We start from the raw sequence: 25467 nt of genomic DNA, 5'->3' as shown, positions 1-25467 counted from the left end.
CCAGCAGTGAAAGCGCCAAGTCCTAACCACTGGACCACCAGGGGATTCCCTGCCACGTGTTTTAATAAAGTTTTACTGGAACACAGCCATGCCCATTCACTTATGTATGGCGTAGGTCTGCTTTTGTGCTGCAATAGCAGAGTTGAGTACTGGTGACAGAGTCTTTACAGCCTGTAAAGCCTAAAATACTTACGATCTGATCCTTTATAAGAAAAGTTTGCTGATCTCTAGTGTAGACTGTCAAAAAGTGACATGAGGATCTTTTCTGGAGAGATGTTCACTGGCAGACCCAGGAATGACTAGTGGGTCCCAAGTGTCAGGACGACTTCAGTCCACCACAGGCCCCCCTGGGGAAGGAGGTAGGGAACGTAACGCTGGCAGCATCACTACGGAGCTTGATGGGGGTGCAGGGTGCCCCTCCCCAAGCCGGCGCCTTCTCCAGGGTGACCGACCTTCTCCAGGGTGACCGACCTTCTCCAGGGTGACTGACCTTCTCCAGGGTGACCGACCTTCTCTAGGGTGACCGACCTTCTCTAGGGTGACCGACCTTCTCTAGGGTGACCCACCGCAGACAGAGGGGGCGGGACGTGGCGTTTGGGTGGCTGCGAGTCTACCCAGGAAAACCACACAGTAGAAGGAGCTCACCATTTGCTTTCTTTATTTTTCTATTCTTCCCAGGTCAGTGAGGCAGCAACATTAATAAAAAGTGAGAAGAACTGTTTTCTTGCGTGGCAATTCAATAACCCCTCTCACACCGATGCTCACAGATAATTCTAAGAACTTTTCATCAAATTGAGTCTAATCTGGATGGTCTGGCATCCCAAACACCAAAAATAACTCCTGGAGTGATGTCGGCCAGCTTAGGAGAGCTCGTTTCCAGGAACGGAGGACGATATTGAACAGAGACGGTTGACAGTCAGCCTCCTCCCAGCTCTTTTCAAGTCCTAGCAGGTCAGAGAGGAGAGCCAGGCTAACTGCTCTGGTTCCTTAGGGAGGTGGGCACCTCCTGCTCTCCACACCCAGGGAGCCCCCGGAGCTACTACAGCAGCGGGAAGTTTGGGGGATTCTCTGTGGACCCCACTGCACGCCATGAGCCCCAAAGCATGCCTGCTGCCCACACTCACTCTTGAATTATTTCAGCCTTCCTCTCCCTTTATGTGCGTGACCCTTTGTTGAAAGGGAAACTAAGCGGATTCAAGAGGCCGACTGATGCGCCCTTGGTAATGTCTCTATTGTCAACAGAGCGCAGGATTTATTTGCAGCAGCTTGGAATGTCCTGGGGCCAGAGAGGGTAGATTCTCTTAGAATGCCCATGAGCATCTCGAATGGTAACATTTGGGACAGCAGAGCCCTGGGAATGCTGCCATTTTAGCCATGCAAATTGCAAATGCATGGGGAACTCTTGCTGTCACGCAAACAGGAGAAGCACCAGTTTCCCTTCCTGTACAGCCAGGAGGCCCTCAACAGGCAAGCTCCTCTCTCTCTCTCAGACTCCCAGAATGACTTGCTGAATCCTCCCACCATCCTTCCTCTGCTGCCCTGCCCAAGTTATTTGGATAAATGGGAACAAAGAAATTATCCTAAGCCTCCCCTCAGGACCAGCCTTGCAACGTACACATACTCCCAGGCCTTCTTGAATTACAGAGAAAACAATGAGGAGTGAGTCCTCTATGGAGCTACAACCAGGGTGGTTTAATTTGCAGGGGTCCAGGACATGACTCAAGAGTTGGGAGGTCACCCGCGCTGTCGTCTTTTCCGCGCCCACAGCTTCAGCCGCCTGGCTGGCAGGCTAACGGGCTGCTTCCCGAACTTCTCCATGATCTCTCTGATCCTGGCCAGGTTGGTTTTGCTGAGCGTGAAGTCGCACTGTGTGGCCCCCATGTCATAGCCGACTATGCAGTTCTTGGTGGACGAGGTGAAACCTTCTGCCTTGGCCGTGACCATGTACTCTCCGGGGTTCAGAAGGCGCCAGTAATCCCCATCACTGGCTGTGAAAAGAAAGCAGGGGAATTCAGAGCAGCTCTTTTCTAACAGAGATATCACCAGCTCTGTTATTCCAAGACCAGCCTCCTGGCCAGAGAGAGACTCACGGGCAGGGAGTGTGGAATTTGAGCCCCAGCAGATGCAAATTCTTAATGCATTTTGGAAGCCAAGATGTTTTCCTTTTTGGAAACCGCCTTAATGGTTTTAACAGAAAGGGGACTGGGGTGTAGGCTCCCCGCAGTGTTAATACGCATGAGCAGAAATGGAGAAACAATCGCTAACATTCCTTTCTCTGTGACAATACACACCATTCATGATGAACTTGAATGTCTGAATGGTATGCCCTCGCCACAGAATGCCATCTTGAAAAGCCATCTGTGCCTGGCTTCCTGGCTTCCCTTAGCATGGCTATAAATATAGAATAGTAGTATGGGGTGGGGCTCTTCACGTCTGAAAAAGAGAAGGAAAGGGCTACAAACGACCTGGGGGGAGGCCCCAAGGTCCACATCTCATTCCATGGTCCTCTATGAAGAAATGGAACTACAGGAGCAGGTACACGTGGACGTTGCAGGCAAAGTCCCCTGCCCCTTCCCCCGCCCCGGTTACACCATTGGTCAGGCACCCAACAGGCACCTAACTGGACCTGGGTCCATCCTTAAGTCAACGCTAGATCCTTGTTGCATAAAGTGGGGTTCTAGGCCAAGGCCACTGCTCCCCAGGGGGCCTACACCTGCTGAGATCACTTGGACCCCTGACATTAAAGAGGCTTCGAGACAGAAAAGGAGACATCAACTCCCACGTAGCACATGGAAGGACGAGGCAGGCACCAATCCACTGAACCCTCCAAGCCAAGTTCTGATGCAGGTTGTATAATGATCCCCTTTTCTACATGAGTAATTGGGTGCCCAGGGAAGTGTCACGTCCTGCACAAGGTCACACAGCTAGTGATTAGCTGGTCTTCCCAGGCCAGGTTTGTTTTCTCTCTTATGATGATCTGTCCTGCCCGGTCTAAAGAGAAAAGGCTGGATTTGGTGAAGTGCTACGTAGGCCCGGGCAAGGTTTACTCATGTGAATGAAGCCTGATGTCCTCTAAAGAATGGAAGAGAACTCTGTCTGTGTGAGAATATTTATTTCCCACATACACACATATAACACTCTGAAGCACTATGTTTAAATTCACATCACAATCTTTATTCATCTGAGATGCCCCATGCAACGTGGTGAGCTCACGAGAGCACAAGATGTCACGAAAAATGAAATACGCAGGCAGTCGTTCACCACATGTTTGCACAGTCTACTACCTGGTAAACAGGCCTCAATGTGAGAGCCCCAGGCACACAACGCAGGCAGACGGCTCCCTGACTTTCTCAGCACTGCACCCTGTGTCTTCCTGCAGTGAAAATGCAAGGTTCTCAACTAAATAAAATGCTACTTGGTGGCTTTTCAGAAGCCGAGAGCCACGCCCAGCCGTCTTTGTCTTGCTATCAGACGGCCCGAGCCTCCCGGGCAGGCACGCGCTGAGACATCTCTCTGGGCTCCCAGCTCCCAGGCACACCTGCCAGAGCCGCCCCTGCACCCTCCAGACCGACCTCCCTGTCTGGTCTTGGCCCCGTGTTAAGCTGTGGGTTCCGTAAGACCTCTGGCTTATTCTTCGCCACTTAACTGTGTGTTTCAGTCGTGTGTCCTTGACGAATGCCAGCTGGATTAAGTGGGATGAAGACAAACAAACATGAATACAAATGTCCTATTAACGTGAGAAGTTGTACATATTAAGCCTCAGCCACTGTAGGTACTTTCTCCCCACCAACACCGGAGTGGATTCGTTAAAGGCCAAGAACCGGCCACCTGCCAACTAACCTGATAGAGGTCGCTGGAGGCGAGACCTTTCAGTGGGAGCGCCCACCTCGAGAACACATTGAGGTCAGTCTGAAACACCCCAGGGAAGGGGCAGCTCAGGTTCTCCCCAAGGGAGGTGCTCAGGAAGCCAGGAGTGAAAGAAATCCATAATTAACACGTGCTTGTCAGCTCTACTGATTCAAATTTGTAAGACGGTTTTGTAATTCTTTTTCTCCCCAAAATAGTAGAAGGTTCCCTCCTCATCCTCTCCCCAATCTGCCCGCCTTTGCTGTGCTGGCCTCCTTCTTATTACATCATGGTGCCCTGTCAGGGGTGTGTTTCGGGGGTGAGTGTTCTGTGGAGCTGCAGGCGGAGGTGGGCACCCAGCTGGGATCGCCCAGCATCGGTGGACAGAAGGAACAACCCAGGCCCTAACGACGAATGGCCATTCATTAGCAGGTGGGGTTAGTGTTCCCAAACAAAGGACAGTCACGTGGCATTCCGAGCCAGGTATTGGGCCAACATATTTACATGCATTTAGAAAGCATCCTTACTAGCTTCTCTCCCTGTGGAATTCCACTCAATACCCCTGTTTATTTTATGCAAAATCCCTCCTGGAATAAAACTTGTCAGATCACATAAGCCTCAGACAGAAATCAAGGCAAATTCAGAGCTTATGTGGAGCAATGAAGGACCCCGAAACCAACGCAATAAAGAACCATCCGTGACACACGGGATTCCTCTGTGATGCGAACGTGCTGGGAGATAATTTTGTGGGGAATAAAGGGAGATGGAGCTGCATTTTCCATTAGCTCATCAAAACTGTCTCCTTGATAACAAGGGCTTTGAAATTCCGAGCTCATTAGGCGAAGCTCTCTCTGCTGGCTTGTGGGCCCCTGGGGACATTTTATCTCACACTTTGTTTAAAACTCTAATTTTCTCACATTGCCTACAAAAGACTAACAGTCCAAGGAATGTTTCAGGCTCTTTTACAGGCGCTCATTAATAATGTTTAAAATACAAGGCCTATGCAGAACCAGATCAAAGAGCCCCTTTCATCCACAATGATCATCTGCACCTTGCATGTCTGGCCCGTGACAAGTTTACAATCTGCATTTTTTGACTTAATGAATGAATAAGTGAATAAGTGAATGAATGAATGGATCAGTGTATGCCTGCCTATGTGGGGCAACTATGTACCAAATGCCATGCTACCCAGTGTGCAGCCTTGTGGTCAGTGGCTATAATACCCTGGAGGACAAGTGGATGCCCAGGAAATATGGCTGCGTGAAGAAAGAGGCAACTACCTTGAAGGAAGGCGATTCAGGGCATCACACCACAGTCTACTGTTTTGTGGCATTTCACCCATTTACAGAATAATCGTCCTTCTCTGCCAGGCACATGAGCAGGCAGCCTGGTATTGAAGAACACCTGGGCCAGGTCTGAATCCCAGCCTCCCCCGTCCTAATGTCCTGGAGCCTCTGCTTCCTCACAGGTCACATGGGATCACTTGGGGGAGGACAGGGTGTCTTCATGCATGTGACCAGCTAGCGGGGAAAGGGACCCTTCTCTTGTTCAGGGGGAACAGTGTGGGACAAGGGAAGGGGGACCACATTGAGAGTCTCAAGCTCTTGTCTCAAACCCAGCTGAGCCTCTGGCTGTGCACCTGGGAAACGCCACATAATGTCCAGTGCGGCTGGCCGCCCCGGCACAAGGTAAGCTCTTAGATCCCCGGGCGCAGGTCAGGCCAAGTTAGTGTCAGGTCTCGTTTCTCCCAGTTCAAGCGTGCCTGTAGGCTGAAGAGGTCTCTTATGGAAATCATGGTCTCCTTCCTCTTGCTGATGATGACTCCGTTCCCTACACCTGGGCGGGACCTGCCTTGGGTTGAGTGATGCCCTGCCCCCCACACCCTCCAATGGCCCACATCCTACCACCCAGGACCTACGAATTGACCTTATTTGGAAAAAGGGTCTTTGCAGATGTAATTAAGGATCTCAAGATCATCCTGGATTATGTGGATGGGTCCTAAATCCAATGACAAGTGTTTTCATAAGAGACAGAAGAGCAGAACCAGGAGGAAACGGAGGCAGAGACGGGAGTGATGCAGCCAAGGAAGCTCAGGAATGCCTGAAGCCACCAGGAGCTGGAAGAGCCCAAGGGGGATCCTCCCCAGGGGCTCCAGGGGGAGCACGGCCCTGCCGACACCTTGATTTCAGACTCCCGGCCTCTATAACCGTGAGGGGATAAATTTCTGTTTCTTTAAACCACAGAGTCTGTGGTCATTTGTCATGGCAACCACTGGAAACCAATGCAGGACCCAGTGCCCCGCTCACTGCAGCTGACAGCAGAGTATCTGCCTTGCTGACGCAGCGCTCCCCAACGTCATCCCCCCCCCCCCCCGCCACATAGGAAAACCTCTGCGTGTCGGTTTAAACATGCCTGTGGGCACACCATCTCCAACGGAACGCTCGCTGACAATCTGACTTAAGCATCCAACCAATTCTGTTCCACGTGCACCTGTCCCTGCAGCGTGCTACAAACACCATCCATCAAAGTCAAATTCGCCGTTTCTCATTTCCCCCTGAACACGCCAAGTGCCATCCCAGGTGATGAGAGTCCTGGGGCACAAGGGTAAGCCTGGGCTTGTTTTCATATCACTTTCTAATCGGCAAAGAATAAGGCAGCCCTTGTGCAGATGGTCGGTGTCTGCGGGCTGCTTCCCAGCCAGCGCTGCAGCTCTGGAGCAAGCAGGGAAGCAGCCCGCAGCTGCTCCAACACCTGAACCCAAGCCCCAGCCGCCTCCTGAACCTTCAATGGGTCCTTCAGCCTCTTTGAGCTTCTGGTTTTCACCTGAATAAGGGACAGAGAGAAGCCAGAAAGCAGAGGCTGAACACCTTGCTTTCTAGGGTCTCCATGGAAAGTTGGAGAAAAGAGACAATAAGCCAGGTCAGAGGAAGAAGTTTCTGGGCCTCAACTTGTGGTTTTAACTCAAGTAAGACACTTCAAGAAAATGGATATTTCTTCTTGAGAAACAGTTCACACACATTATTTGTAGTTACCTGTTCGGATGTCATGGTTAACGCCCTCTACGGAGATAACAGCATTTGGAATTCCTTTTCCGTGCAAATCCCTCACCAGGCCTTTGATGCCCCGATGAACCTGCTCGACAAACAGGAGAAGCAGATGAGCTCACCCATCAACCGGCACAGCGAAGAGGGCCAGAAACCAAGAGCCCCCCACAAAGCCACGTCTGGCTCAAAAGCTCCCCGGCTCTGCATGGATTTGGTGTGTCAATTTCTGTATTCCTTTTGGGTCCATCTACTGGAAAGTCTTCCACTGGAGTTAAAATATTCCAGAGGTTCAGAAAATATTAGGATCTGAGATGGTTCATAAAAAACACATCCGGTAAAAATGGAATTTAATTTTTATAGGTACATTTATTTTGACTTTCCTGGACTCTACAGACTAAACACACAGACTTTAAGAGTCAAAGAGGAGAGAAAAGACTCAAAAGCATCCCTGTAAAGTACAGTTCATCCGCAGGGCCCTTCCACTGGGGAGCCGAGTCACAGGACACACACCAGCTCTGAACCTCGTGCCTCAGGTTCCCCATCCGAAGATCCAAGATGACATACCATCATTTCCAGTGACATTCTTTATACATATTGCTATGCCTGGGCATTTTATCCGTAGGAGGCTCTTTGGCTAAACTGGGATCATCACGTTAGAATGACTAGGGCCTTCTCTCTCTTTGTTCATATATGAAATGAAAAAAGAGCCTTCCCTTACAAAATTCCAGAGTGGGGATGGAAAGTGTGCTCACGGCTTCCCAGGAGGGCAGAACAGGTTCACACCGTTCTGTGCCAGGAAAGTGGGCTGTGGGCTGCACTGACCCTCCCAGGATCCTCATGGATCAGACTTGGATGCTGAATCGCAGTGCCAACCTCTGCCACCATGAGGAGGTGCAGGTACCAGGAAGCTGGCAGCCCAAGCCCTTGGCTGAACGCTTCTTCTGACTCACCTATGAGAACCCATGGAAGAAGGGCAACCTCCCAGTACAGCCTCAGCATCTTACTTCCTAGTGAATGTGAGTCACGGTAGAGTCATATGAAGTTCTACATTCTTTTTATTTCTCTGGTTCCTGTGAGTCTATTCCTTGTACGGGCATGGATGCTATTTGGTTAGTTTTAGTACCAAACTAGAGCCAGTTTGCTCAGTGCTACAAGCCAGGCGTATCCTTGAGAGCAGGAGGAATAGAAGGCGTGCGAGGGTCCTAGCATACATGGCAGGACTTCCTCACCAGCTACGAGGAGAAGCTCAGCGGGCACTTGTTAGAACTGTTCCCAGGTGACACCCGCAGCAGTGACTCCTCAGCCTCCGAGCTGTTATGGGCTGAACTGTGTCCCCCACAAATCCATTTGTTGAAGTCCTTACCCCCAGTATCTTAGAACGTGACTGTATTTGGAGATAGCATCTTTAAAGAGCTGACGAAGCCCTAAGAGTGGGCCTTATAATCTGACTGGTGTCCTTGTAAGGAGAGGAAATTTGGACACACAGGGACACCAGGAGTGTATGCACACTGAGTAAAACCATGTGCGGACACAGTGACAAGGTGGCCGTCTGCAAGCCAAGGAGAGAGGCTGCAGGATGAAACCAACCTGCTGACACTTTAATTTTGGACTTCTAGCCTCCAGGACCATAATTTCTGTTGCTTAAGTTCCCCGGCCTGTATATTTTGTTATGCAGCCCTAGCAGACTAATACAAGGGGCCTGAGTATGCCGGCTGGACAAACACCCCTTCCCCACGGAGACGCATCCTAGAACCCCAGAAGTAGTCTCACTCACCATGAACCAGTGGGAGCAACTGACATTGACTTAGAGCTCACAGACAGCAGTTCCTTCTGACACTGTAGTCGCTAGCCCAGGGTGCTGGCCGCCGTAGGAAGCACTAATTTGATCTCAGGCTTTTGGCCATCTCAAGGGCTTGGCTCCCTAGCTACAGCCCATCACAGCCGTGTGGCCACGTCATACCTGCTCCATGAACACGATTAAGGATTCCCGATTATTCTCCCACTCCTCGGGCAGCTGGCTCTCATGCGGGTATTTATCGCAGCCCACATAGATGGATAGCTCGAAGCAGTTTGTGTGAAGGTAGCTGAAATCGTTGAGACCTGCCGAGCCAACCAGACAACGTTTTAACTCAACAGTGCTCCAAGTGGCCCTGGGAGACAGCAAGAATATTCAAGAATGTGATTCAGAGGACTTCATCGGAACAAGGAGGTATCAAGTGTCTACTCTACACAAAAAATTAATTAGAGCAACTGATGGGGGACAGAATGGGGAGTTGAGATAGAGAGAAGATGCAGCCGGAACAGTCTGTGGGGAAGACAGGCCTATGTAGGGCATCTTTGACAAAAGGAGGACTGAAATGTTTTTTAGATAAAATTATTTTCATTTTATTAAACTCAGTTTAATACTATTTTTAGGATAAAGGTATCATTTCTTTTTTCTTAAAAAATTTTTTTTTCTTTTGGTTTCTTTTTTTAATTAATTAATTAATTAATTTATTGGCGGCGTTGGGTCCTCGTTGCTGCACGCGGGCTTTCTCTAGTTGTGGTGAGTGGGGGCTACTCTTTGTTGCGGTGCACAGGCTTCTCATCGCAGTGGCTTCTCTTGTTGCAGAGCACGGGCTCCAGGTGTGAGGGCTTCAGTAGTTGCGGCACACAGGCTTCAGTAGTTGTGGCACGCGGGCTTAGTTGCTCCGCGGCATGTGGGATCTTCCCGGACCAGGGCTCGAACCCACGTCCCCTGCAGTGGCAGGTGGATTCTTAACCACTGCGCCACCAGGGAAGTCCCTCTCTTTTGTTTCCTTTTTGCTGTTTTTTATTTTTTGAAAGGTATCATTAATTAATAGTATGGATTTTTAGTGTTTAATTAAATTTAGCTCAATAGTTATGCTGCTCTCAGCTACAGCTCTATAACTGTAGAATAAAAACTGCAGTTGTCTATTCTAATTCATAAACATAGCTATCCATCCCACCATTTACCGAGTGTTTTACATAAGCCAGAAGCTGTCCTTAGCGCTCTGCAGCAAAGCTCATTTAGTCTTCATCACAAATCCAGCAGAGAGATAGGTAGCATAGCCCAGTTTTACAAATAAGAGAATTGAGGCGGAGAATGGTTAAGCACTGCATTAAGGAATGTATCCAGAATCGTGCGTCTGGACAGTCAGGGTTTGAACCCAGGTGTGTGTAACGTCTGCCCAGCCCTTGCTTGTCACTGCTGGGGACTGAAGGGCAAATGTTCTCACCACCCAGCTGGAATGCAGACAGTCTCGTGCATCCTGACACGGCTACAACAGGACTTGGTCCCTGTATTAGTTTTTTAGGGCTGCTGTTACAAAGGACCACCAACTGGGTGGTCTAAAACAACAGAAAATTATCCTCTCATAGTTCTAGAGGCCAGGAGTCCACAATCAAGGTGTTGGCAAGGCCACACCCCCTCCAAAGGCTCTTCCTTGTTTCTTTCAGTTCCTGGTGGCCCCTGGCACTCCTTGGCTTGTGGCTGCATCACTCCCATCTCTGCCTCCGTCTTCACAGGGCCTTCTCCACAGTGTCTGTGTCTTCTCCTCTTCTGTCCCTTATAAGGACATTTGTCACTGATTTTAGGGCCCATCTGGGTAACTCAAGATGACCTCATCTTGAAACCCTTATCTTAATGACACCTACAAAGACCCATTTTCCAAATAAGGTCACACTCACAGGTTCCAAAGATTCGGAAGTAGATGTATATTTTGGGGGTCCCATTCAACCCACGACAGTACCCAAAATGAATAAATGAATGTCAGATGGCATAAAGTCCAGTGGCTCTCTTCCCAACATTTTATTTTTGGAGACCATCTGAAATAGCAAGAACACAGCGCTGCTCTGTTATGTGTGAGGGCCAAGAGGACTCCCCCAGCAGAAGACGCCACCGACAAGCCCTCCCTGGCTTCTGAGAGTCAAGGCCACAGACAGAGGAAGGTGGCTGCGCTGGTTCCTCTGTTGACTGGGGACAAAAAGCAGGTCCTCCTGCGCTTCAGCCAGCCTCGGCACTCACCTGTCCTTTCTTCCCTCCTTCCTCGGAGCATTCAGTGATACATCCCTCAGTACAAATGTCTGTTTAAAAATCACAGCTTTGGGCTTCCCTGGTGGCGCAGTGGTTGAGAGTCTGCCTGCCAATGCAGGGGACACGGGTTCGAGCCCTGGTTTGGGAAGATCCCACATGCCGTGGAGCAACTAGGCCCGTGAGCCACAACTACTGAGCCTGCGCGTCTGGAGCCTGTGCTCTGCAACAAGAGAGGTCGCGATAATGAGAGGCCCGCGCACCGCGATGAAGAGTGGCCCCCGCTCGCCGCAACTAGAGAAAGCCCTCGCACAGAAACGAAGACCCAACACAGCCAAAAATAAATATAAAAATAAATTTAAAAAAAAAATCACAGCTTTGGGTGTCAAGAGCAATTCTGTATCGATCTGCTGCCTAATCGATAAAGTCACGACAAAACTGTACAAAATACACAGCCACTCTCTCTACCAGATTCCAGATTCGAACCATTCACAGGTCACCAGCCATAGGCCTTTGATCACATCTGTGATCAAATAAGGACAGTGACGGCAGTGGGATAAAAGGAGTGGGACGGTGTCAAGTTAATGGAAAAATCCCTCACAGGGCCTTGTCTGGCTGAAGAAGGTTGGTCAAAAATACCAGGTCAGCTCATTCAGCGGAACCCGAGGCGTGGAACCTCAGGCAGTGCCCATCGATCAGCATGGACAGGCCCTCCCGGGAGGGCTGGACCCCTCCGCACACACACACAATTCTCATTATCCCAACCTTCAGGCCTTGTTAGTACTGAAATAAATAAATGTGATATTTAAAACTCTGGAGTGGGTCTGCCATTTTGCCATCAGTGCTAGAAGCGCTGGAAGAATTGGCAAAATGAGACACCAGGAGACCGGTGGAAAAGCTTGCGCCAGGCTATCGTTAACGCTGAATTCCAGCCCTTCAGCGAATGTCATGCAGCTGAGAAGCCTCCGTAAGAAATGGCTTCAAAAGTGAAACGTGTGGGCAGGAGGTGTGGGGTGATCCAGATAGCTCTTCCCGCTGAGGCTTCTTCCTCTGTGTTCTCTCCGGGCCTGGAATCCTGCTCTTGTCACGGCTTCAGTGTGGAACACGGGGCCACGCAACCCTTAAAGCTCTGTGGGCCCGATGCTGTCACAGCATCTGCCTTCCTTGTGCGGGAGAGGATGCCAGACAGCAGCCGACACAAAGGTCTCACATCCCTTTGGAGTTGAAATGCACACACTGCAAACCATGTGCCTCTTGAGCTAGACTGGGACCTGCTCCCAGCTACCCACTCCCCACTAACTAAGGCCTGTCGGTGCACCGCTAACGAGTGAGCAAGACCCGAACACAAAGAAGGAGTGGAGGGGGAGGAGGGGAGGAAATTAGAAATCCCATCTCATTAATCTACAAAGAAATGAATCTGCAGACTTCGTCACACCGCCTGCAGGAAGAATGATTAAAAAGGCTTAAGCCACCACATGGCTCTGCCACAAAAGTCCCCGAAATAATGGAAAATACAATTGATAGAAACAAATCAAATGCTGCTGATGTGATTAAGTGGCAGCCGATTTTTCAAAACGTTGCTATTGACCCACTGCTGACAAATCCCACAGTGTCCGAACCCAATCCAGTCACAGCAGCCATAAAACCTAAAGAGATACTTCACATAAAGATTATTGTAGGTTTTTAGGACTAGAATTGAAAAAGCAAGCATGCTTTTGGCTATAGGAAATTTTCTTGATAGGGATTTGCATTTATTCTTTTTACTTTGAATGGAGCAAAACCCTGATGGAGAGAAATAAAACACCTCTGCTTGGTGTGTAACTAAGAAAGAAATGGCAAGCTTTCTGCATATGTTTAAAAATGGCCACAGGAACAAATATGTCTACTCCTTTTTAATTTTTTTTCCCCTGAGTGTCACATACCTCTAAGGTATGTGAAGGCTGAATCTCTAGCAAAGGAAAATTATATTAAAGTTAATTAGTACAGTAAAATAGAGACTAAGGATATGCTCATAAAAGATGTTTCATGGTGAGCATGCTACTGGAAGAGGGGGGAGGGTAGGGGGTGGGAACTTATAACTGAGCGTTTCCGACGAGCAAGACACAGAACACACACATCCACCATCTACGTAATCCTCACAACAGTCCTAGAGGGATCATTGTCGTCGTCATCATCATCATCATCACCATCCTCAAGCCCATTTTACAAGTGGAAAATATGGGGGTTCAGAGAGGTAAAGTAACTTGCCCGGAGTCACACAGCATTAAAGTGATGAACTAGAATTTGATCTCAGGTCTATTTGACATGGGATATTTTTCAAATTCATCAACGGTTTGACCAACCTTCACAAAGTCAAGAAAGTAAGCAATGAACGTTATGTTTGGGGCCTTACCATCCCAATGCAGAGGGACCTAAGGGAATGTGACATCCTCAACTATCCTCATTCTGGAGCCCTAGGCCAGGAGCAGCCCTGACACAGGAAACAAAGGGCTTATCCTGAAACTTGGACCATGGGGTCATCTAGCTGCTGCAAAGGAACTCCTAAAGTCTCTGCTGGAAGCCTCTGTGTCCTAAGCGGATTCTGGGAGCGGTACCTCGTATTCCCCGAATCACAACAATGGGACTTTGGCCAGATGCCCTGATGTGGCTGGAAGACCTCCAGGAAACAGGAGATTTGGAAAAAGTCTCGAGCGTGGGATCAATGCCCCGCCTCCTCCAAGGGCTGACGGAACGTCTACCATCTCTGACCCTGTAACAGCCAACTAGCTCAGTGGCTATGAGCAGACCACGGAGTCAAACAGACCCCAGCTCTGCTCCTTGGGAGCTTGGACGGATCCCTCCCCGTCTCCAAGCCCCAGTTATCTCACTTATAAAACAGGGAGTAAGCCACATCCCCTCAAAGACTATTGAGAGGATGAAAGAGGAGTCTACAGAGAGTTCTGGCACCTTATAAATGGTTAACTACAGTAGCTATCGGGCTGGTAACAATGATAAAAGAAGGCTGGGCAGGAGATGGTCCTCCCTCCCGGTCCAGCAGTCAGTCCGTTGTCATCGGGCCGCGTGATGACAGCAGGACCATCACACTTACTTCCGGCCACAGTGTGCCAGGAAGCCCCATTGACGGTCCCATCCTCTTTCTGGAAGTCTTCCGTGTGGCACACCCTCCTCCTGGCATCCGTCATGAGGCGGTGAGTGGAGGCGTAGGCGTAGGCCAGCCAGCGGAACACGTGGTCGTCGGGCGTGGGCGTGTGCTCCTGCGTCTTCCACGTGGACCTCACCATGTCGTAAGGGTAGGCCACCACCAGCTCTCCCCCCTGGAGGTTGCCGCCCAGCACGAAGGGGATCTTTTCCATCCAGGCTATGACTGCCCTGGTCTCCACTGCCACCTGGGAACGTTCCAAATTTAAACACATGTGAGAAATAAAATAAGAAGGAAAACTGCTTTCTCTCCCTAGCTTTCCAAACAGGGACATAGTTGAAAAAGCAATCATTTTATGGAATCACCTGAGCAAAATTTAGAGTTTCAAAATCTGTCCTGGGAAAACTGGCCATTGTGGAAATAATGGATAAAAAAAAGAGAAACCCAGAGGAGTTTCGTTTCCTAGGAACATTCCAGTTCATGCACAAACAGGGAGTGACAGAATTAGAGTATCAACATTCTGCAACTCCACTGAATTAATGGCTCAGTCAATGAATTAATGCTCACCAATAGTTACAAAGAAGAGAACCAAACGTAACGTGTCTCCCAATGAAAGAACACACACCTAAAAAAACCATCAATGCTGTACGTGACCAGGCCTCTAGTACAGGGGCCGGCAGACTTTTTCTATTAAGGGCCAGATAGGAAATATTTTAAGCTTTGAGGGCCATGCAGTCCCTGTGGCAACTACTCAACTCTGCCATTGTAGCAGGGCAGCACCACGGACAATACGCAGATGAATGAATGTGGCTGTGTTCCAGTAAAACACCATTTACAAAAACAGGCCTGAGTGGGACATGGCCCACGGGCTGTAGCTTACCAACCCCTTCCTGTTCTACCTAGCCTAGTAGTCTGAATCTCACTGCCGATTTACAAGAAACATAGAGGAATATGTCACATGACATCACAAGCATACAGTCAGTAGCACATAGACAGTGGGAAATGTTAGAAGACAACCTAGTTGTTTATAACCCAGTTGTTACAAGATAAACAACAATAAAATTGCAAGAAAAAATGGAGAAAGTGATACAGGAGAAATGTACAGTTTAAAGGAGACTTGAAAGGCTTATAAACCAATCAAAACGAATGGGCTCTAGTTGGATCCCAATTAAAACAAACAGAGAGAGAGATGAAGAATGATTATAGGAGAAATGTGAACACTGATTGGATATTTTATAATATTATGAAATGATCTATTTTGATATGATAATGGTAATAATTTATGGCTTTAAAAGAGAGTCTGATCTTTTAAAGATACTTCCTGAAATATTTACAAATGAAATGACAGCATACCTGGGATTTGCTTCAATAATCTTGGGGAGGAGGAGGAGTGGCTGAAGATGTAGACGAAACATGAATTGATGTACTGAAGCTGAGATGGGTACATGGGGCAGGGGGTCCTTTACAGCTTCCTCTCTAATTTTGTATGCTTAACTTTTTTATGATAAAAAGTTAAGAGAAAAAAAGAAAGGAAGGAAGGAAGAAAGAAAAGGAACTGACAGTGTTAGAAGCTAAAATTGGGAAGCTTGATATGGTCAAATACTGATCGGTAATCAAATATTTATCATGTTACTGATCCCTCTGAAGATAATTCCAGTGGGAAAAAATGATAATGGAAAAGAAATAAGCACTGGAAATGGTTTAACTATGCTGTATGGAAAACTGATTAAGGAATGAAAATGACTTGAAGGATTCATTAAGCTTTGTTTTTGTTTTTGTTCCTAAACACATCAGGGGCCCTGGATTGGATGAATCATAGAATTTAGCTCATGATACAGTATCATTATTGACCCACACTTGGTCATCTTCTCTTATATTTTGATATAATAAACACCGGTGAACCCAAGAATCAGCTTTTATTGACAATTTCTGCATACACATGTGATTTCCTCTGTCCCATCCTCCTGCTTCTCACTAGGAGGTAACCACTATACCCTAAACGATATGATTCTGATTCTCTTTTGTTTAACTCCACATGTGTATGCCTAAAAATATATTACTTGGTTTTACCTTCTTTTGATACGAAAAAAGGCAGAGTAACCATACTGATTACTGTCTTTGGTAATTTTTTCATCTTAGTTTATGTTTCTAAGACTAATCTGTGTTGCATAAAGCTATATAGTTCACTTCAATATGAAGATCTCATCATTCAATTTATCTGTTCTCATGATGATGGGCATACAGGAAATTTTCCATTTTTTGCTATAATGAATACTGTTGCTTTTAACTTGTGCTGTCTTCTGGTATACCTGTGCTGAAATTTATCTTGCATAAATCACTAGAAATGTAGCTGCAGTCATAGGTATATACATATTCCACGCTACAAGATAATCAAATTATTTTCCGATGTCACCGTGCTAATTTACACTCTCACCCACGATGAATAAGAGACCCACTGTCCCACATCCTCTCCAGAGCTCGGCTACTGTTGATTTTGCCAAATCAACGGGTGTAAAATCTGCATTTCCTTAGTACTAGTAATGCTGAACATCTTTTCTTGTTTATTAGCCATATGTTCCCTCCTCCATGAATTCCCTCTTTGTATCTTTGCCCATTTTTCTACTGAGTTGTTTCTATTTTTTTTATTTGTTATTATCTTTTTAAAAATTCTAACTCTTTTCCAATTATATAATTTTCAAATAACATCTCTCAGTTTTTAACCTTCTCTCATTATAGTTTTTAAAATCTTTTGACGAAGAACAGGCTTTTTAATTTTGATGTAGCTAATTTATTAATCTTTTATTATGCTTTGTCCCAGGTGACAGTGAGTAACTAGACCCCCAGGCATGAAATGCAGCCTTAGGAGGAATGTGTCCCACACATAAAATGACTGGAAAGAAGAAAGTAGCAGCAGAAATAAATACCACCTCAACTCTCCTGAGTGTGAGGCCTCGTCCGTTGCTATGATCAGTGCCCTCTTGCAGTTTGCCTTGCTCCTGCAGTTTTGAGGACTGAGAAATAATACCCTTTTGCTCCTGATATTTGACACAGCACCCTAATATTGATGGTACTGCCATGAAGATTGGTAGCCAAGGTGCACATTCCTTCTCCCCTGGATGGATGATGGTGAGGGGTGCACAACAACGTGAATGTACTTAGTGCCACTGAACTGTACAGTTAAATATGGTCAAAATAGGATGTTTTATATTATGTGACTTTTACCACAATAAAAAAAAATTTTTTTAATAATAATGATAGATGGATAGATAGATAGACAGACACATACACATGCACAAATATCAAAGGGATATGTGTAAGGGAAAAAATATTTGTCAACTCACTCATCAAATATTTACTCTGTTTTTTAGCATTGGGATATATATTGCTTGTGATTAATCTCCTCAGTTAGTATGCAGTCTATCTAGTACCTGATTGAACTCAGGTGAACTAAAGACATTCTTCCAAATATGTATCTTACTTTGATTGTTACAAAGATACTGAGTTCATTTTTTTTAATGCTACAAGAATTTTTAAAAAATTAGATATCTACTGAATTCCATGGTAAGTACATTAGATGCAGTTAGGGATAGAAAAAATGTTTCAAAAATATATAATGTGCCCTCAAGCAGACTACCATTTAGCAAGGGAGATAAAACTAATCATAAATATCTCTTTTACAAGTTTAAAAGTGCCAAAAACTCATAAAGAAGACATGGCTAAAATGGCATGGTGGTTCAGGAAAGGGAATAATCACCTCCATAAGAATCTTAATGTAGTCATATCCACTATGTTTCCATAAATTAATGAGGCATTATAGCATAGTTATAAGAACTGGAGGGGGGCGTGGGATGAATTGGGAGATTGCGACTGACATATATACACTACTGATACTATGTATAAAATAGATGACTAATGAGAACATACTGTATAGCACAGGAAACGCTTTCAATGCTCTGTGGTGACGTAAATGGGAAGGAAATCGAAAAAAGAGGGGATGTATGTATATGTATAGCTGATTCACTTTGCTGTACAGCAGAAACTAACACAACATTGTAAAGCAACTATACTCCAATAAAAATTAATTTTAAAATCTTTTATTTTATGATTAATACCATTTAAAATCATTTCCCTCACCCTGAAAAATCATTGTAAATGACTGTTAAATTTTACCAGATACTTCTTTCTGCAGACAAATTATTTCTTTTTTGTTTTTTTCTATCATTTCATTGATTTTTGCTCTTTTTAATCACAGTCTTTCTACATTTTGGGGGGTTTCTTCTGTTATTCTTTTGCTAGCTTCTTAAGTTGGTTGATGTTCAGCTTTTCTTATTTTGGAATATAATCATTCAAAGGTATAAATTCCTGAAAGCACTATTTTTTTGCTATACTCCACAAATTTTGACATTTAGTGTTCTCATTATCTTTGATTTATTTTTTAGTTGCCAGTATGAACTTTTTCTTTGACTCATTACTTAATTTTTTTTTGAAATTTTCTAAATACATGGTGATGTTTTCATTAATCTTATTACTGTCTGCTAGTTTAATTGTATGGTGGTGAGGGACTCATGGTCTGCCTGACTCCTATTTTCTGAAATTTGTTGAGATTTCCTTTACAGACAAGAACACCATCAATTTTTGAAAATTCTCCAGGGATTACTCAGAAGAATATGTATTCTCTACTTGTTGGTTGTAGAATTCTTATAGATCCCTATGTCAAGACTGTTAACTGTTATTCAAATCTCTGTCTTTGCTGATTTCTTATCTATCTAACCTGTCCATAACTGAGAAAGGTATTGGTGATGGCAGGTTTGTGTAATTCTCCCTGTGTTTTTAAAGAACAAGCTCAAAAAACTAAATTCTGGACTTAAAGTAAAGACTGAAATCCAAGGACCTTCTATAATTGTGCTAAAATAATTACTTATCTCTCAGAGACTCAAGGCTAAGAAAGCAGGCAACCATATTCCAATTTTGGTCCAAGAGTTCCCAAATTATAACATCACTTGAATCCTCATCTTTGCCAGATGTCACTAGTATGTTAGCTTGGAAAAAAAGAGGGATTATGTAGGGTGGAATTAGGAAATGTGAGAAAGGATTCAGAAGACCCAGAGGGCCTGAATTCTTTACTTCTCCACCCCCCATAAGGCGCCCTTGGGCATCCTAACTAAACCACATGGTATTGCCACTGTCTGTCCTATCATTTGACTGGTTGCTTCTTGAGGTCCTGGAGAACACGATCCTGTGCATCAATAAATGAGGCAACCACGCTGGCCCTCCTTCAGTAAGTGGTACCCACATGTGCTGTGAGCTGGAGCTCTGGAGAGCTGCCCTCTACCCATTCATCTTTTTCCCCTTGATTCCTCAAGAAGAGAAGCCAATGATTATTATTAATTTTTTTTTTTTTGATCTTGCAATGTGCTTGCCTAAAATATAGCATTTCCCAGCCTTCCCTTTGGTGGGTTGATACCAAGTTTTGACTAAATTCTGGCAAGATTTAAACAAAAGTATTATGCAGGAATTCTAGGAATGCCTAGAAAGTTAACTGACTTATCTGAGAGGAAGACTTTTTTTTAACCTTTTCTCTCCTTTTCCTTCAAAGACATGATAGCTGGAGCACCAAGATGGAACTGCCATCTTGAATTATGACCTTGAAAATCAAAGTCCACATGCTAACATATGGAGGCAGAAAGATGACTTTTGGGTTCCTGATGTTCATGGGATTCTATTTGGCTGGCCCTGAACCATCTGCCTCCAGGGTTCTCTTATGTGAAAAAAGAAAAAAAAAAACTTTTACCTCGTTAAGCCGCTGTTATTTTGTTTTTTTTCTGTTGGTGTACCCAAACCTAACACTCATATAGTAATCAAGGCAGACCTTTTGAGGGACATATAGGACAGAAGACTAAGGGTAAAGAGCATTTACAGCGGGCAGAGGAGGCAATAAAAGGCATGGGAAATTCTGCGAAAATTGTTTCTTCCACGAGATACTTTTTGCGAAACTAGACCTAAGAAATTTGGGGGAGACATTTCTCATCCAATTGCATTTTTCTTTCTGAAGAAGCATCACATGTAATAAATCCATGGGGACTTGTGAAAATAAAAATAAGGTATCTCAAGTAATCAGTGAGGTCTAAGGACAAATTTCACTGCAATTTCATTGCACTGCCAAAGATGAAGGTTATAATGACCGTAACAAACACGCACAATTCAGGCAAAGTTTTTTCGGGAAGCACTGCAAAGAAATCTAATTAAATGATTTCTCTTCTAGGAAGAATCTCCTCAAATTTCAATTTAAAAGGTAGTTATTATCTAGCACACTTCCCTACTTTTGGAGAAAACATGAAAGGAAAAACTGATTTTGTCTTGTTCTTAAATGTTATATCCTCTGCAAACACCGGTGGGTTTAACTTTGGCCTCCGCTGCTCTAGAGATTATGGGGTCTTTTTACTCACCGTGGCATTTTCAGACAGAAACCACTCAGGGATTGCAACATAGTGATTGGGAACTTTCCGTGGGATGTTCTGTCGGTCCTCTGCCCCCCAGAGCAGTGTGTTTAAGTCAGGAAAGTTGTTGTTGATGTCAATTCCGTCATGGGTCCAGCGTCCCAGGGACCAGCCTCCCAGCTCCGAGCCCTGGGAGAAAATTCAGAATATGAGGAACCCACAGATTTCTGGACCATTCTGTCTCTCACATACATGAGGCACCTCCATCTCCATCTCCATTTGGGGTGTGTCTCTAAGCCTCTACGCACCCTCTGACCCAAAGATGACATCCAAAGGAGAATATTTGGTTAATAATCTGTTAATATTTGGTGGGTGATGGATAATATAGCCAAGCAACTCCAAAGAGGGAATGCACAGAATCATTCCTGCCATATGGCAGTACTCAGAAAAGTATTAGGTCTCACCTTCCTACTCTTCCTTCACCTCTTCTACACAGGTTGAATGAAACTCCAAGTAGTAATGAGTCTAAGACTCTGTCAGTGCAAAAATCAAACGCCACCATATTAATGCTTTCTCCCTGCAATTCTGGCTCACTATTTCGCACTGCAAATCCCTAACCAACCATTTGCACCAATAAATACAACCAAAACTCTGCACTGTAAAACTTGCATTTGATAGGTACCATTGTTTTAAGTATAGTTTTCCATTTTATTCCCAGATACTGTGATATATAATTATGAATACACAATACAACATTATACTAACTGTAATCTATACATAACTCTCTATATAACTATAACCTATATAAATTCTATATCATAATTAGAACATGACATATAAACAATATATCAGAATCATAAAAATAACTGTCCTCAGAGAACTGATGAGAGGATTGTAGGTAATAATCAAGGTTAGAACGTGCCTTAAGTGCTCAATCAATGCTAGGTGTTATTATTATTCTATCCTATTGTTCCCATTGTATATATAACAATATTATTATTCATGTTCATTTTCTTCAGTCTGTTAGTGTCTCCCCATAATTCTCAATTACTGCTGTGCATCTTTCATAAGCCTTGCGGGTTCCCTTGTCTCAGCAGAAAGACACTTAAGAAGAAAGCTGGTAATGTGGAATTCAGATCAACTCATGGCTCAGCACATTGTGCTGGGGTGGTGGGGAGAGGGGGTGGCTAGCTGCTGCGCTGGGCGAGAGGAACGGTCCCTTACCCCCTCGTAGGCCTTCTCATAGCCGTCGGGGTTGAGGGAGGGGATGATGTGGATACGGGTCTCCTCCACCAGGTGGACGATGCGTGAGTTCCGGGCCAAGTACTCCTGGCACAGAAACTGCATCAGCAGAAGCATCAGCTCCCGGCCCAGCACCTCGTTGCCATGGGCCCCCGCGATGTAGTGGAACTCGGGCTCACCTTTACTCAAAGATGGGAAAAAATAGAGGATCATATCGGAGGCTTCCAGCAAAACAGTCCTCATCACATTGTATTAGGAAAGAAATCTCCAAATAATAGAAACTTACAATTTTAGCCCTCTCTGTCCTTTCAAATCAACCACAATTATACCAGTACAATTTTTATTAATTCCCAGATAGTCAGATATATAAGAAAATGAGTAGAAAAATCTCAAATGATACCAGCCACGGGGTAGGAATGTTTAGCCTTATTTGGCAAAAACAAATACAATAACACAGTGTTTAGAGTTTAAAAGTTACACATTAAACACAAGCCAGAGCAATTATTTTTCTCTTCGGGGGAGGCAATTATTTTTCTTAAAAGAACTTTGTATTCAATTTTATAAAGATACAGAGATGAATAAATGCAAGCAGAAAATAGTGTCAGGGCAAGTCAGCAGTGACACCGTTTTGTAAAGGGGGCCTGAGCTTGTTCTCTTCAAAGCTCAGCTTTTTCAACGTCGGATTTGTCAGTGCGGGCACGAGCTGACAGCACTTCTGCCTCTTTTGTTGGCCAAGCTACTGTTTTTGCGGAAATGTGATTTCACCCACAGATAAAGCCCTTACCCTTTGAAAGACACTCCTGAGAGAAACTCCTGGAATACCGATGAACATTAAAGTCGAGAGAATCAGACAAATCTTTGCATTTAACTTGCAGTGGATTTCTAAAGGGCTCACAATTTTACCAAAAAGAAAAATCGCTGACCCCACTCCCGCTCCCCCAACCCACTGACTTGTAGGAGAACACAGTTTCGGGAGTGATTGAATGAGAAATGGCTGAAAACAGGAAATGCTTGAAAATAGGATGGAAATTTAAAAGAAAATTAAGGGAACCACCTCTAACTAGAGCCCTTAATGACCAGGGAGTCCAGAATTTTCTCCGGGAAAAAAACTCTGTCCTAACCATCTCCAGCCATTTTCCTCTTTGGTTAGCATGACCGGTCTCAGAGATGAGGAACAGAATTAAATACGGTCCCTTTGGAGAAAAGGAGGGTATTTCTTAAGTAATTTGACAGCCCACATCATACAATGAGGGGTTCGCAGAACCAAGATCTGCAGAATCTACGTGAGAGCGAGTGCATGGACGGCTCCCGGCCTGGTTCGTGAATGTTCTCACAGGGTGACCATCGCCTCGCTCTTTAAGAAAGCCCCAGACTCGAAGGGCCAGGTGCACTACAGAGGGGCAGCCTCACCGACTTCGTGCTCCCCAGGGTGGTCGGAGATCTCCACAGCGTACAGCTTCAGGCCCTGGTGGCTCTTGCCAATGTTGTAAATCCTGGTGATGTTGGGGCACATTTCATTCACGACCTTCATCAACTGAGAAACAAGATGGGTTTACGGCCCTACACAAGGATGGCCACGCTGCACGGAGGGCAGACCTCTCAAGAAGACAGCCCTCTCCCACGGCCCCCTGCACACGCCCACCCTCCTGCACACCAGTGCTATCCCCCGGCCTGGAATGTCCTCCTCGTGGCCCCTCTGCCCTGTCTTCCAGCACCTCGTGCTTGTGTTTATCGCCTCCCTGGGCTGTAGTATCACCTCCCTGGGCTGTAGTGTCACCTCCCTGGGTGACGAGGTATTACCTTTTCACTTTGGTTCCCTGTTTTCTTATTGTGCCTTCATTAGACAGACTGAGCCTTTTCTCTCTATACCCTTGCCTAAATAAATATTTATTACTGAATATCATTTTTTTCTTACACTGTAATGAGCAATCTATGACGTCAGGCTGAAGAAAGACACACGGCTTCGCCCTCCTGGAACTCAAAGCGAGGTAACAGATGGAGTGGTACCATCGCCACTTCACTGGTGCCAAGTAAGGGGTGCGTGGAGGCCAGGGTGACGGGAGCCGTGCAGTGAAAGGGTGAGGGACGCAGGCTTCCACAAGAAAGTGAAATATATATGGGTTGTTTCCTGAATTTTGCTTGGACAGTCGAGCTTGTCAGACAAGCTGCCAAAGGAAGGGAAGAGGGTCTGTTCATCACAGGAGCCCTGGGGCAAAGGACAGAGACATCCCCGCCAGCGGCTGCTGTGCCTCCCATCTCTGAACGGTTACCTGTGAGTGAGCTGGGTAAGTGGCCTTGACTTTCTGGGGGAAACTGTTTAGCCATCCCCAAGTGAAAGAAGTTCTGATTCAAAGGATGTCTCTGCCAGGCACCAGACTAGCCACGCTTCCCCATGGTAGAGTCAGGTGCATTCATGAGATAACTTCTGACAGGGTGTTACAGACCAGGAGGGAAGCCTGGGTGCTGTGGAAGCAGCGAGGGAGGACATCCCAGCCTGGGCGGTGGGCGCCCACCAGGGAGGGCTTCATCCTTTTACAAGATGAGCAGGAGCTGGGCTGGTGGTGATGGAGGAAGGGGTGGCATGGGCCTGGGCGTGCTCTAAGCGTCTTTCAAAACATCCCTCATCAACCAAATGATCCATAAAATGTCCCTGTAAACTGTAAATAAACAACTCTGTCTCTAACGTTGTGGTAGGTTAAAATCTATGGAACTGGTAAATCGGTATCGTAGAATTTCTGATGGAGTGGAGTGACATGGCACTTGGTTTGCCTTTCGTAACAGAGCATTCTGCACTGCTGGGTGGAGGGGCCTCGGTGCGCATCTCTAAAGGAATGGAGCTTTTGCTGCTGGTGCTTTGCTTTTACGACACACCTACAAGGTGTTACAGCCGCAGCCCTGGTCAGGCATTCAGGGTCTATTCTCTCACCACTCCTGGGAGGGGGGAACATGCTTTGCTTTATGATAACTCACTCTGTGTTATAATATCTAGGTGAGAGAAAGAGAAAGCTGACTATAAAGGACTCTTGTTCAAAGAAGAAAGAGGCAGAAACCCACCATCACTGGAGAAACCACATGCCAGCAAGGTTAATGTAGCTTCACACCTCTCACCATGCGGGATACATACCGAGGGACTGAAGTGGAGCCACATAGGAGTAGGCCAAGTTTTAACAAGGGACATGGTGATAATGTCACTAGCAACATTCACCATCGCGGTCATAGTAAGTTCTATTTCTCTACTGAATCTCATCGTGACGACCACCAGTGAAGTAGATAAGCAAGGAGGCCTGTCCCCATTCTACAGATGTGGAGACTGAGGCTCAGAAAGACATTGAGGGATTTGCCCAGGGTCACCCAGCTGGTACCAGGTGGAGTCAGGGCTTTGGACTCTTGAGTTCTTATCTGTCCATGAAGGTGCAGCAGAGCAATCAAAACAAGCAATGCTGCCTCCTTTGTCTGTTGTACACGGGATTGTTCCAGTAGACGGCCACAGCACAAGCACCATCTGATTTGGGCCTCTCATACCAGTCCCTGCTGACCACACACGCTCCACTACCAGCGTGGACCTCAGCAAGTCCTGATCAGCAGGTGACCCACTGTCCTGCGTTCAGATCAAGGACCAGTTCTGCAGACACAGAGCCACTCGGCTCATCCTGAACTAGGTGGTCAACACAAGCATTCAGTACAGAGTCTGGCTGTCATTTAATGCCTACCCTCCTTCCCCTTTTG

The 25467-nt window shown here is 45.9% G+C and overlaps 1 protein-coding gene across 2 annotated transcripts in view; it reads right to left on the bottom strand.

Annotated features, from left to right (window-relative positions):
* Positions 1 to 641: 641 nt before the first annotated feature.
* CPXM2 (carboxypeptidase X, M14 family member 2) overlaps positions 642 to 25467 on the bottom strand; it is a 132745-nt gene continuing 107919 nt past the window's right edge. The window contains exons 8-14 of one of the 2 annotated variants that reach the window (XM_082424325.1): positions 23152 to 23275; positions 21724 to 21920; positions 20509 to 20688; positions 14012 to 14309; positions 8851 to 8990; positions 6879 to 6978; positions 642 to 1988 (exon numbers count right to left, since the gene is read on the bottom strand). In XM_082424325.1, coding sequence (XP_082280451.1) covers positions 1735 to 1988; positions 6879 to 6978; positions 8851 to 8990; positions 14012 to 14309; positions 20509 to 20688; positions 21724 to 21920; positions 23152 to 23275 — 1293 coding nt within the window. In that variant the 3' untranslated portion in view covers positions 642 to 1734. Of the gene's footprint in view, positions 1989 to 3152; positions 3683 to 6878; positions 6979 to 8850; positions 8991 to 14011; positions 14310 to 20508; positions 20689 to 21723; positions 21921 to 23151; positions 23276 to 25467 lie in introns of those variants that run through there. The other variant, XM_082424326.1, reaches the window with a different exon arrangement.

The sequence above is a fragment of the Balaenoptera physalus genome, assembly GCF_965194825.1.
Source record: "Balaenoptera physalus genome assembly, chromosome: 14".
NCBI lineage: Eukaryota > Metazoa > Chordata > Mammalia > Artiodactyla > Balaenopteridae > Balaenoptera > Balaenoptera physalus.
The sequence above is the reverse complement of the archived record's forward strand: the minus strand, read 5'-3'. Positions and strand labels throughout refer to the sequence as shown.